The sequence below is a fragment of the Triplophysa rosa genome, linkage group LG16 (genome assembly GCF_024868665.1).
Source record: "Triplophysa rosa linkage group LG16, Trosa_1v2, whole genome shotgun sequence".
NCBI classification, from domain to species: Eukaryota; Metazoa; Chordata; class Actinopteri; order Cypriniformes; family Nemacheilidae; genus Triplophysa; species Triplophysa rosa.
This window is the reverse complement of record NC_079905.1, coordinates 8974416-8986419: the sequence shown is the minus strand read 5'-3', so window position 1 is coordinate 8986419 and position 12004 is coordinate 8974416. Positions and strand designations below refer to the sequence as shown.

At 39.0% G+C, this 12004-nt stretch overlaps 2 protein-coding genes across 2 annotated transcripts; one reads left to right on the top strand and one right to left on the bottom strand.

Annotated features, from left to right (window-relative positions):
• The first annotated feature begins 1127 nt into the window (after nucleotides 1-1127).
• Nucleotides 1128-2723, top strand: rpl11 (ribosomal protein L11). The gene is made up of 6 exons (XM_057354949.1): nucleotides 1128-1175; nucleotides 1269-1419; nucleotides 1500-1606; nucleotides 1815-1946; nucleotides 2229-2339; nucleotides 2645-2723. Exons 1-6 carry the CDS (start codon nucleotides 1143-1145, stop codon nucleotides 2672-2674), a joined length of 564 nt encoding a protein of 187 aa, XP_057210932.1. The 5' UTR covers nucleotides 1128-1142; the 3' UTR covers nucleotides 2675-2723.
• Nucleotides 2724-3620: 897 nt separating this feature from the next.
• klhl43 (kelch-like family member 43) lies at nucleotides 3621-10404 on the bottom strand. The gene is made up of 7 exons (XM_057354943.1): nucleotides 10230-10404; nucleotides 7461-7597; nucleotides 6887-7381; nucleotides 6212-6558; nucleotides 5797-6096; nucleotides 5320-5495; nucleotides 3621-5246 (listed from the first exon to the last, which is right to left on the bottom strand). The coding sequence occupies exons 3-7, from the start codon at nucleotides 7299-7301 to the stop codon at nucleotides 4493-4495; spliced, it is 1992 nt and encodes a 663-aa protein (XP_057210926.1). The 5' UTR covers nucleotides 7302-7381; nucleotides 7461-7597; nucleotides 10230-10404; the 3' UTR covers nucleotides 3621-4492.
• Between the last annotated feature and the right edge of the window lie 1600 nt (nucleotides 10405-12004).

Sequence of the window (12004 nt, the reverse complement as noted above, 5' to 3'; positions counted from 1 at the left end):
AATTTATTTTAATGTCAATCAACCATGATAATGACAATTTTATCTCCCTTAAACGAAGTATGACAAGATGTTAAAATATAATAAAACCCAGGAAAACGGATCAAACATAGCAAATGCATCAAAGAGAGTTAGAAAATATGACTAATATGTCCAGAAACCACTTCAAAGCGACAATCAAGAAATTAACCAATGACTTTAACCCCCCCAAAAAACACATGCATCACTATGCGCATTTTTGTGCAAAAAGTGCCCACTATAATTAATCGGAAAACAACAGCAACAACAATAATCCGCTTACCTTTGAAGGTTGCCTTAACATCTGAAAGAACTAACGTTACAGTACGTCTCAACGGTAGATTGACAGGTCTCCCTTTCCCAGACCCAGACCTGATTGGGTAAACTGAACCAATAAGGGCTTTGTTAAGGAATGATGTGTTTATGACTGCACTACCATTATTTTAGAACGTTTTGAATTAACTTGACTAAATAAAAGCAAAGAAAAGGCAAGCTTTGGCGTTTTTTTTTAAAATTTCATAACCAGGTCAAATTTTGTCCACCCGCCCAATGCATTTTCTCCGGTCTAACCCGTTCAAAAGTAGCCCAATTGGGTCAATCTGGCAACAATGCTGAGAACGATAAACCAGAAGTTAATTTGTCAGATTGCACAAAGCATGATGGGTACTGTAGTTCTGTGTACGTAAACCGCACCATAAATGTTTTGCGCCGGAAGTACATCGTCCTCTTCTAAGCGATCCAACATGGCGGTGAGTGTAGCTGAAATCATGATCATGGAAGTGTATCACTAAAATCAACGAACATCTGCTCGGTTTTGTGTTGTATTCAAGAGGAACGCATATAATTTAGTCGCGGTTGCTCTGATTTACAGAATGATGGTAATATTTGTGGCCACGCCGATGCGATGTGTCCGATATTCCGATTAGTATGCGTTAGCTTCAGAGCCGGGACAGCAGTCGTTGAGTCGCATGAAGTTAGTTATGCGTTTCCTTAAAACCATATTTTATAGTTTTGGAAACGACAGGATACGGAGAATCAACCGGTGCTTAGATCAAACATTAAAACTTGAAACATGATGGTTTGTTGACATACGGTGCCATTCTGAAATGAAATTCCAAATCGTGAATATGTCCGGGCATGTTCTATTAGGACGCGTAGCCGTTAAGTATATTGCAAAATAACACCTGCTGGTATGTGTTTATTTGAGGTACATATAAAACGGAGTTTGATTAAATGTGTGTTTTGATGTACAGGACCAGGGTGAGAAGAAGGAGAACCCCATGAGGGAGCTGCGCATCCGCAAGCTGTGCCTGAACATCTGTGTGGGTGAGAGCGGTGACAGGCTGACCCGTGCGGCTAAAGTGCTGGAGCAGCTTACCGGACAGACTCCCGTCTTCTCCAAGGGTAGGTGGATGATGTTACCTCAGTAGATCTGTTTGCAAGATTGTGTCATGTACTAATTGCAAACCTCTCTTTCTCCACAGCCCGCTATACTGTACGATCCTTTGGTATTCGCAGAAATGAAAAGATTGCAGTCCATTGCACTGTTCGTGGTGCCAAAGCTGAGGAAATTCTCGAGAAGGGACTGAAGGTAAGGTTGTGTTGTTGGAAATGGTGTTTCAGAAAAACAAATATTGAGGATTATTATACAGATTTGTCCAATGCTTTGGATTACATTTCTCTCATAGACCCATATTTGCTCAATATCAGACAGCAATTGTATATAAAATTTGAGTTTGTATCAAGGGAGTTGTCTCTTATTGTATTAAAGAAAATATTCTGTTTTACTTTGTGTGTAGGTACGCGAGTACGAGTTGAGAAGGAACAACTTTTCAGACACAGGAAACTTCGGCTTCGGTATCCAAGAACACATTGATTTGGGCATCAAGTACGACCCCAGCATTGGAATCTACGGCTTGGACTTCTACGTGGTAAGCTGCATTATTGTTTTCCTCCAAGTTGAGCTAAACGCTGATTTACAGCATGTTGTGCTTTTTTCTCAGAAATTTTATTTTCAAAATAAGCATTTCAAAGATAAAAATAAAAGTTTGTTTGAAATTATTTGTTATTGCTTCTACACTTCTGTTTTATTGTAAATGCTTATTTAAGGCCATACTAAAAAAGCCTTATATACACAGTCAGTTGTAATATTTGTAGTGTTAATCACTCATGGAGGTAGATAAATGTCTTCATGATGGCCTGTGTTACCGTAGGTTCTTGGCAGACCCGGTTTCAGCATTGCTGACAAGAAGAGGAAGAAGGGCCGCATTGGCGCCAAGCACCGTATCCGCAAGGAGGAGGCTATGCGGTGGTTCCAACAGAAGGTTTGTGTTTTTAATCTGTCTGTACCCACTCAGAATTTTCAAGCAGCTTATGTTCTACAAGACCTTTCTTGTTTTAATATTTCATCTTTGAGTTAAGATACAGTAGGTTCTGTTTTTCAACCCATGCATTATTGATGATTGTGATTTGGCTTTTAGGAGCTGTGCTGTTGATTAATGCTGTTTTTAGTAAAGACAGAACATATCTTTTAAAAAAATCCATGGTCATGTTTTCAGTTATTGAGAAAATATAACCGATAGAACTTATGTTCCTCACTAGTTTCATAAATCTTTTTTTGTCTTTTCAGTATGATGGCATCATCCTCCCTGGAAAGTAAAGGACCACCTTTTTGACTTTATAAGAAATAAATAAATGAAAAGCCCAAATTTGTTGCATTCCTTGTCTTTTTGATATTACGTCTGTGGTATTATTATGCCTCACATGTTCATATCAGTGTTGCATAGCACTAACAAAGGTCTTAAAGTACAGTTGGGTACAAAAATATTAGCCCCTTGGTAATTGTGAGCAAAGAATACTGTGAAAATAAATCAGTTGTTTTTCCTTTTATTTTAAAATTCACAAAAATCCAATGTTGCATTGAAGTAAAACAATTCAAAGTGGGGTGAAATCACATTACGAAATTATTATTTTTTAAATACACTCTAGCCCACCTTCATTTCTTTTTGCTACCTCCGTTTGCAAAAAACAGCTTTGAGTCTTATGTCTGAAGTATACATAACAAGTGATCTTGGACTATTCCTCCATACAGAATTATGGAGGCAATTTGTTTAACTGGACATGGGCAATTTTTTTTATCCCTGTGTGCACCAAACCCATTTTGTGTTCTTGCTGCCAAAAAACTCTTCATTTCATATGGCAATAGAACCTAGTATTGTATTTTTATAGTATATAAAATGTCACTGTAAATATACTTGAGATATTTTACTCGTAAGAATTTCTGAGGGGCTAATAATTGTGGCCAGTGTGTATTAGAGAAAAACATTTGTTTCATAATGTGATTTCCCCCACTTTCAGTTGTTTTACTTCAATGCAACATTGGATTTTTGTGAATGTTTAAAACAAAATATCAAAAGGAGAAATAATGCAGATTTATTTTCACAGCATTCTTTGCTCATATTTAGGCCTACCAAGGGGGCAAATATTTTTGTCCCCAACTGTATATCAGGTTTCATAATGTGCCACAATGTAAGTTTCTGACAATGTTCTATATGACAATGATGTAAAATCATTACATAGAGTAATATTGAAGACAACAGAAGAGAGAGAATTTAATGTTTTATTTCTGTGAAATCCAGGAGCTTGAGTACTGGGTTTCCAATGTCTTCCCATTTAAATTTCCACTGCAAAACCAGGTCAATTGGGCTGTGGGTTGTTTTTATGTTTTTATTATGTGGGTTAAAGGAGAGTGGATTCATCATGTTCATCATTTATTCTTGAGGTAAGATTATGTTTATGAAAATTTAGTGTAATGCACATGTGAACATAAAATATGTATTTTTAATTTTGTGACATTTTGGGGTTTGAGTTTGGGCTAGGGTGGTTGTGCTGGTGATCTGATGTCGATTTAAATGCAACTGTGACCACAGCCAATCAGTAGAATGACATATTTTTCCTGGGTTTACACATTCCTTTGTGGATACTTTGGTACCTTCTTGCATATGTCGGTGGGAAGGAGTTGCATACACAATTTCTAGTACATTAAACAACTAAATAAACATGCAGTTTATTTAGAGATATATAACGTGATTAAGTAATTAATAAATAATATGAAATGCAAATGAATAACTGGAATAAATGGTAATCCCATGATGGTATTTTCATTAGAACTGTATGGCTCGATTTTTAAAATGCATTCATTCACAACACCTCACACACAGATGTTTCACTGATTCGTTTCTCTTTCTCATGTATAATGAAATGCAGTCATCCTTCACACTCTTTAAAAGTGGGCCCTAGGTAGTACTATTTTTTAACTCCCTTTGTACCTATTTGTGCATAGTGTTTTCCTTTCTATCACGCTCTTCTCTCCCTTCTTCAGTTTTCCATCTCACCTGTACACATCCCTCACCAGTTCCTTCATTTCTCCACTCTAATAATCATCACATCACCCTATCTCTTTCCTGCTCTTTGTCATTCATGCTTTTTTTTCTCCTGCCGTGCTCTGATCTTCATGGAATGGGGTATTTCGGTGCCTGCGGGTCATGTGGCGCGGGGGCAAGGGCAGGGCACAGCACGACACTCCCACTATAGGTTCAGGTAGGTCTTCCACAGCCCCCCAGCTATCAGTGGGTGGATCATAGCGCTGGACCGCTGACTTGTAACGCTTCTCTGCTTCATTCCAACCGCCCAGCAGGTACAGGTGATCTCCAAGTGGAGACAGACCAGCTGTGCTCACTCCCAAGGGCAGGCTTGCGGCTCTGGTCCATTGGTTACTATCAGGGGAGAAAACCTCCATGGTCATCACATCAATGCGGATTCCGCCGTGGCCAAGCTGGCTACCACCCACCACGTACACCTTGCCCCCTAGTGTTGTGGAGCAGTGCCAGCCACGGGGTGTCTCAAGCTCTCCCTGCTCGATCCAGGTGTCGCTGCCAATGCTGTAACGGATGACCGAGCGAGTGTAAGCGCAATTGACGTAGCCACCGGTGACCAGGATGTCTCCGGATGGCAGAACGGCACTGGCATGGCAGCATCGGGGCACATCCATTGGAGTACGGAGCTGCCAAGTGTTGGTAGAGGGTTGGTAGCTCTCAATAGTCGCTAGAAGACCATCAGTGTTGCGGCCCCCAATGGCGTACAGCCGCCCAGCGGTGGCCACCAAACTGAAATGGGTGCGTCGTTGACGCATGCTGGTTAGATGGAGCCAGGTGTTGAAGCGAGGATCGTATCTGAGGACGAGAAGATGATGCGGTCAAATCTTTGTAGGTTCTACTGTTGACTTGAGTTGATGTGATAACGTACCTGCTTAAGGTTCCAACAGCATGTTTAGCTTGGTTACGGGCATCATTTTGATCTTCACCTCCAGCCACGTATAAGAATCCATCCATCACAGCCACACACTGGTTGAAGCTCTTCGCTGGGAGTTGGGTAAGATGACGCCACGTGGCCACGCCCTCTCGAGGATCTCTCCACAATACCTGCACAGATTAAACCCAAAGACCTTCTAGGGAAGTCGGCGGCCATGTTTGCAACTCTTTAAAATCACTCACTAAGGTCACAATAAAACAACATATTTCCCATCGAAAAATTAAACCTGTATCGTAATTCACAAAAAACCTGTCCTCATTTATTCACCCTCATGTCGTTCAAAACCTGTATTTGACTCTGTGGAACGCCAAAGAAGATATTTTGAGAAATGTCTCAGAGGTTTTGTCCATACAATAGAAGTCAATGGGGACTCTTCTCTTAAACATTGACTTGGGCTTGTTTTATATTTACCTCTCGACTCAAGGCGCGCTCAGTTAGTGAAGGGCGACCCCCGATTGTCAGCAGAGCGCTCTGGCTTCCCCGGACTTTTGTGCGACGTGACTGCAGTGTGCTCTGCTGGTAGGGCAGCAAATGGTAGTTCATGGCTTCCACCAGCAGACGGTGACACTGAGGATCCAACATCATACGTGCCACAGGCTGGACCTCACTAACCAGCTCGCTGGCGGGGATAGTCTCAAAGCGCACGTTAGACAGCAGCTCTGCAGCATGTTCCTGTCTCTTTGGGTCAAAGTCCAGCCACTTCATGACCACCTAGTTTCCAAGAAGAGTTAAAATGAGTGAGATATATTTAGTGTTGCAGTCAACTTTATAAATAGTGCTCATGCTGTATCTAATGCTTTCTCATAACTGTAGTTATGTATTTTACCTGGAAGGTGGTGACCTCTGAGGAAAGGACCAGGTTGTCGTCTTGTAGGAAGGATGTAATCTGCTCTAGGGTGAGCTGGTTAAACTGGCTGGTCTCGGAGAACTGGGCGAAATTCTCCATAATGTAGCGGCGGGCAGCCTCACGGACGGGCATCAGGCCATATGCTGCAGCGATGTTCCACACGTACACACAAGTGTGAACATTCAACTCGGCCATGAGGAAGTCCATGCACATCTGGAGAAGATGAGGGATCTGCAGGGTGGTGGCAGCAGACACAGTGCAACCAATAGTGTACAGGGACATGTGCACACGGCCCAGGTAAGCAAATGTAATCACGTTGGCAAGTCCTGCGGATATAAAGAATAAATATGTATAATTCTCAATATAAAATATTAAGTAACATGGGATTTTAATATAAGGCTTGACCAATGCGTTGGTCAAATATTAAAGAAATAGTTTCAATCTTTTCTCTACTCTACACTGTAAAAAAATCCTTTAAAAAACATTAAATTTCTGGCAGCTGGGGTGGCAGAAATATTCCGTAAATAACAGTTTTTCTGTTTTTCTTGTAAATTTGCCATCTTTTTCTGTATTTTAATGTTTTTTTTGACAGAATTTCAAAAATATCTGAAAAGTCTGTTAATAAATCTGTAAACTATTACAGTTTTTGCTTACCGAGAGGTGAGATTGTTGGGAGCTCCAATCTTTTAAGCCCCGGGTCCTTGGCCAGAACTTCACGAAGATATTGGCTGACCGAGGAAATTACTAGTTTGTGAACATCAAATGCCTTGGTTTTACAGGCCATCTCCAGGTCAGTGAGAAAACGTTCCTGCCTCATTCGGCTCAGCTCCTCAAGCAGAACAGATCCATGTAGGGGACGAGTGAGTTCGCTGCCCAGGCCAAAACCCCTCTCCCCAGGTCGTATGATGGGCGGTGGCAGGGGAACCCCATTGAGTCGATTCAGGTGCTCAATATTAATAGGAACCTCCAGCTTCTTAATACCGGGCTCTGGGACCAGTACTCCACTCTCAACTGTGGTCAGTTCAGGCATGGACTTTTTAGGGCGTGACGACTTCTTCTTTGGAGCCATTATGATGGGTGGGTTAAATATTAGGTTTATAAACAACAGGCTAACGGTGAGGGCTGACTGATTCTCTAACGGATGGGCTCCTAAGGTCAGAATGATCCAATATCAGTGAAGTGATTCAAGCTGTGCTATGTTTTTTAAGGTTTTTACTGACAGACTCACTTTCAAGCTGCAACACGTTTACTGTTTCACATGAGCACTGAATGATGAAGAGAGTTTTCGGACAGACAGACAGACAGACGCACCACACTTGTAAACTGATGAAGAAGAGGAGCTCGATCTGCTTTAGCACTTGTGATCTGGAATGAAATACAGTACAACAAATTACATTCTTTATAATATCATGGGCAACATGGATGGGTTTACATTACATATCATCTTACTGTTTTCAGTGGGTGGGTATGAGGGTGATTGACAGGTGCATGTGGTTTTGTAGTGGAGTTCCCAAATAGGATGATAAGGGTTGTAGTTTATTACAGGCACGTGTAAAAAATAACACGCTTTTATTTCATCTTTAATATCAAGGTTTTAGCTTTTAAAATTGAAGTCATCATGAGATAAAATATTATATTGAAGTGTTTATTCTCATAATCTCATCAAAAATCTCTATTAACTGTGCAAAGGACAAGTTTCCAACTTCCAATGATTCAGTCAGTTCTGGAAGGATGATTTTTTACACTACACTTTACTCTACACTTTTCCTCATTCCATGGAGCCATTTTACTCAGATATATGTCACAATTTTGAAGTAAACACCATCACAACTTTTGTATCATGTAATTGTATATTTTACGTTTTACAGTTATTTAAATGTCAAAAAATACTCCACTCAGTCCCTTATTAATATTATGTAAAAAAAACTGTGTATATAAAAACGATGAAAAATTAATTTAAAAAGTTTAAGATGTAGTATATCACACTAATACACAGTTACATTAATGAATGTTATAATAGATATAATGTGGAATAATACTGATTTTTGATTCTTTAGGCTGCACTAAAGGATGTGTGGAAGTTATACATATGCACATTATTGCAACAATTCCCCACACAGAATGTAATAGTCACACACCATGGCACATGAAAAGTTATATTACTTGTTTTCCATCATTTCACCTAATGTTGCTCAGATTTTTTTGTTATGCACACTGCAAATATATATCTGTTGTTCTAGCAAGAGATCAAAGTGGTCTCCACGCAGTCACGCAAAGAACGAAGCAAGCATGTGGACTGTGATAGACAGGTGTGCTTATATCGCTTCTAAAAATATTCTAAAGCCACGTAGAAAGAATGGCAGGGGCCATGCTGCTTAAATTACCCTCACAGTGTCATTAATCCCCTTCTTCTCTCTCTCTCTCTCTCTCTCTCACCCACAATTGACACTAAAGCCTTTAATCTGTACCACAACACAAAGATGCAGTTTTTATGTATTAAGTGGTGATGCATCTGTCTTAAAGGGAATGGTATAACTGTAACAGTTTTTTGAGTTTGAAGGCATACATATTAAAATACAAGGTAATATAATATCTTAAAAAATTATACTATAAAGCATTATATTTGAAATTTGTAAATCTTCTAAAAAATTGTTAAAATGTGTGCTAGGTAAAAAAGCCACAAGTCAAAATGTGAACTCGTATGTTTTTGACAAATTTGTGAGATTAGTTTTTGTGACACTTGATGTCACTTAGATCAGATGTGCAGTTTTCAGCAGATTGTTGCGACATAAAGTCATAAAGCACAAACTGGCCGGACAGCAGTCTACCAGTGTGTCACCACCCTTAAATGACACCAGAGCAGCTGCTGGCCCTGCATGGGCTACGACCTGCATATAACCACAGCACATTTCAGCTATTTACAGCAACGGTTATAAACAGAGAAAAATGCACTGGGGGAAATTATCAATGGCTAAAAAAATAGCTGAAGTTTGCACTGCTTCATCAAGTCACTACATGATATTTTCCATATCAGGTATACTTGGTTACGCATTTATTTATACTGATTTTCTTTCATGTTTGGAATAAATTGCTTAGCTCTAATAGCTTGACTTGACAATACCTATTTCACATAGTCCCACAATTATTTTCATATCAACACTCTCACATATCAATGCATTTAAGTTATATATTTATTGTCAGTATGCATACTACCTTGGATTTGAACCCACAACCATTGCACTGGTTGTTTTTGATATGATGCTTTTGTCATGATAAGGTAATCAGTTTAAAGCAGAAATGGGAAAAATATAAAGACACAGGGAATGAGAGTTATGAGAGCTGTGTTGTGGAAAGTCAAACTATGCATCCTACCTTCAACAACTTACATTCCTTCTGCTCTGCTGGTTATTTATAGATGGTGTGAAACAACCCTCATGTCATTCTTAGTATTTGAGTTTGATTGGGATTTTAAATTTAGACCCTGTCACTATAAGATGCCTTTGAAGATATCATCAGAGTCTGTGTTTGGATTGTCAAATGTCAGGCGTGCTGTTCAAATTAGCTGTCTGTAAATAAACATCTATGCATTGTCGGAATTTAAAGAGACTTTTAAAAATAATTTGTTGCATTTGTAAAGTAATGCGTTGAAAGTATCGCACATGCAATTTTCTGTTGCTGTCAAAACATTCACAGTCAAGCGCTTTACAGACATTTGACTGTTATTCAGTATAATAAGATTGCACGTGTTGAGATAAAACTAAAAACACATTACAGAAAGCAAAATAAGCAAAGCAAAATACATAACTGGAGTTGTTATTGTATCATTTTTCATTGTGGATATGTGACAGAGGATTTATTAAATTAATTATAAAACGGTCTCTTCCAGACCCCAAACACAATGTCATCTGCTTTGTCACAATAGTTACAAAATATGTATTCTGTCCTTTACCCAATGAAAAAACATTCATCAACAAAATGAAGAACAGACAATGTTTACCTCTACTTTAGACCTTCCTTTATCTTCTTGTTCTCCTTTGTTGTTTTTCCTTGTTCTCATTCACTTTCTATCACTTCTTGAATTTACACAGGTTTCTTTTTCTTTCTTTCTTAGTATTCTGTCTCTATATCTTTCGGTCTGTCTGTCTGCCAGTCAGAGCTCTGTTGGCAACATGAGTTAATGGAAAGCATGGACCAACCAAAGCTCTGTAACATAAACCTGCTAGTTCCCAACCCCACCTACATTTCCATTTCCATATAGAGCCATCCACCCCCTCCCAAACACTGTCCAAATCTAGCTTGCCCTCCCACCTCCAAAGTGATAGGACATAGAGGGAGTGACTGTTTCATCAGATGCACATGCTGGCCCGAAGTTAACTTCGGGTCGGTGTTCAGTTATAATATAAAAATTGTGAACCTGGACAACAAAACCAGTCTTATGGGTCAATTTTTTTAAATTGATATTTATACATCATCTGAAAGCCGAATAAATAAGCTTCCCATTGATGTATGGTTTTGAATCCGAGGGTGAGAACATGTTGAGAAAATCACCTTTGAAGTTGTTAATCAGAGACACTGTATGCCGCTGCTAAGAAGAAACAGGTTTGTTTTAACGCTCTCTGTAGGTTTACGGCTGTAATGACGTTGTGGAGAGTAGATGAACCCGAAAGCTGAAATTCTAAGCTTTATCCCAAACTTGAGTGGGTCATTCCCAATGAGCAGGCAGCAGCGAGCGATGTTTGTAGGCATGTTTCTGGCCATTTTTGTTAATGATTCTGATGCATCCATTCACAAAAATAAGTTTTGATCTATTTAAGGTAGGAAATTTATAAAATATTTTCATGGAACATGATCTTTACTTAGAACAACACTGTGTAGCTTTTCGACCTTAAAATAATGTCTAAACTTATTTCAGTGGAAAAACAACTCTTAACCGGACAAATTCTACTCCTGATTGTTGTCTTTTGCCACAAATATTCCCGTGCTACTTAAAACTGGTTTTGTGGTCCAGGGTCACAATTTATTTTATCTTTAATTTACCTTAATATTTTATTGTATATTAAATTAAATAAAAACTACTCAACAGATTCTTTACGGAGGTCTTCAGGATGTTAAGCCACATAACGTTTGTTTAGGTTGTTGCCACTGAAACCGTCTAGACATCCATTACCATATTTACGTATTTCATTTCGATAGATACAAGGATTTTTATTGTGAATTATTTTGGCCATGATAATTGTGTTGTGAAAATCTGGTGTTGTGAACATCTGATATTGTGAAAGCTTTTCTTGTGACCTAGAATTGGTTACTTGTACGAAATAATCGGACTGAGATTTCATTCTTGTTGGAAGTAGAACTTACTACCGTTATTTAATATCAAAATAATCAAATATAAGCCAATCTATGTATAAGTGATGTGATCACATCACTTTCACTTATACCAGATTTGAGAATTTGTGCTCTGCATTTAACCCATCCAAGTGCACACACACAGCAGTGAGCAAATTAAGTCCGAGTCTCTAACCATTAGGCCACGACTGCCCCAACACTGCCCCACACAATCAACACATACAATCAATGTATAAGGTATAAAAAATATCTGTATATTTTCAAGGAAACACAGGATTCACTTTGTTAACATTCAAAAACTAAAAAAAAATCTGCATAAGGGATAATACCAGCTGGTTGTTTTTGCACTGAGAAAGTGTTGGAGAAGGAAGAAGCGGCCAATGCTATAAGACAGAGTTGACAGTTAAACAGCAAATTTCACAATTT

Coding starts and splice junctions, on each gene's coding strand:
- rpl11 (XM_057354949.1), top strand. CDS start 1,143: ATGTCCGGGCATGTTCTATTAGGACGCGTAGCC. Junction 1,420..1,499: donor GACTCCCGTCTTCTCCAAGG/GTAGGTGGATGA, acceptor CTTTCTCCACAG/CCCGCTATACTGTACGATCC. Junction 2,340..2,644: donor TGCGGTGGTTCCAACAGAAG/GTTTGTGTTTTT, acceptor TTGTCTTTTCAG/TATGATGGCATCATCCTCCC.
- klhl43 (XM_057354943.1), bottom strand. CDS start 7,301: ATGGCTCCAAAGAAGAAGTCGTCACGCCCTAAAAAGTCCATGCCTGAA. Junction 6,097..6,211: donor CAGAGGTCACCACCTTCCAG/GTAAAATACATA, acceptor CTTGGAAACTAG/GTGGTCATGAAGTGGCTGGA. Junction 5,247..5,319: donor GCTGTTGGAACCTTAAGCAG/GTACGTTATCAC, acceptor TCTCGTCCTCAG/ATACGATCCTCGCTTCAACA.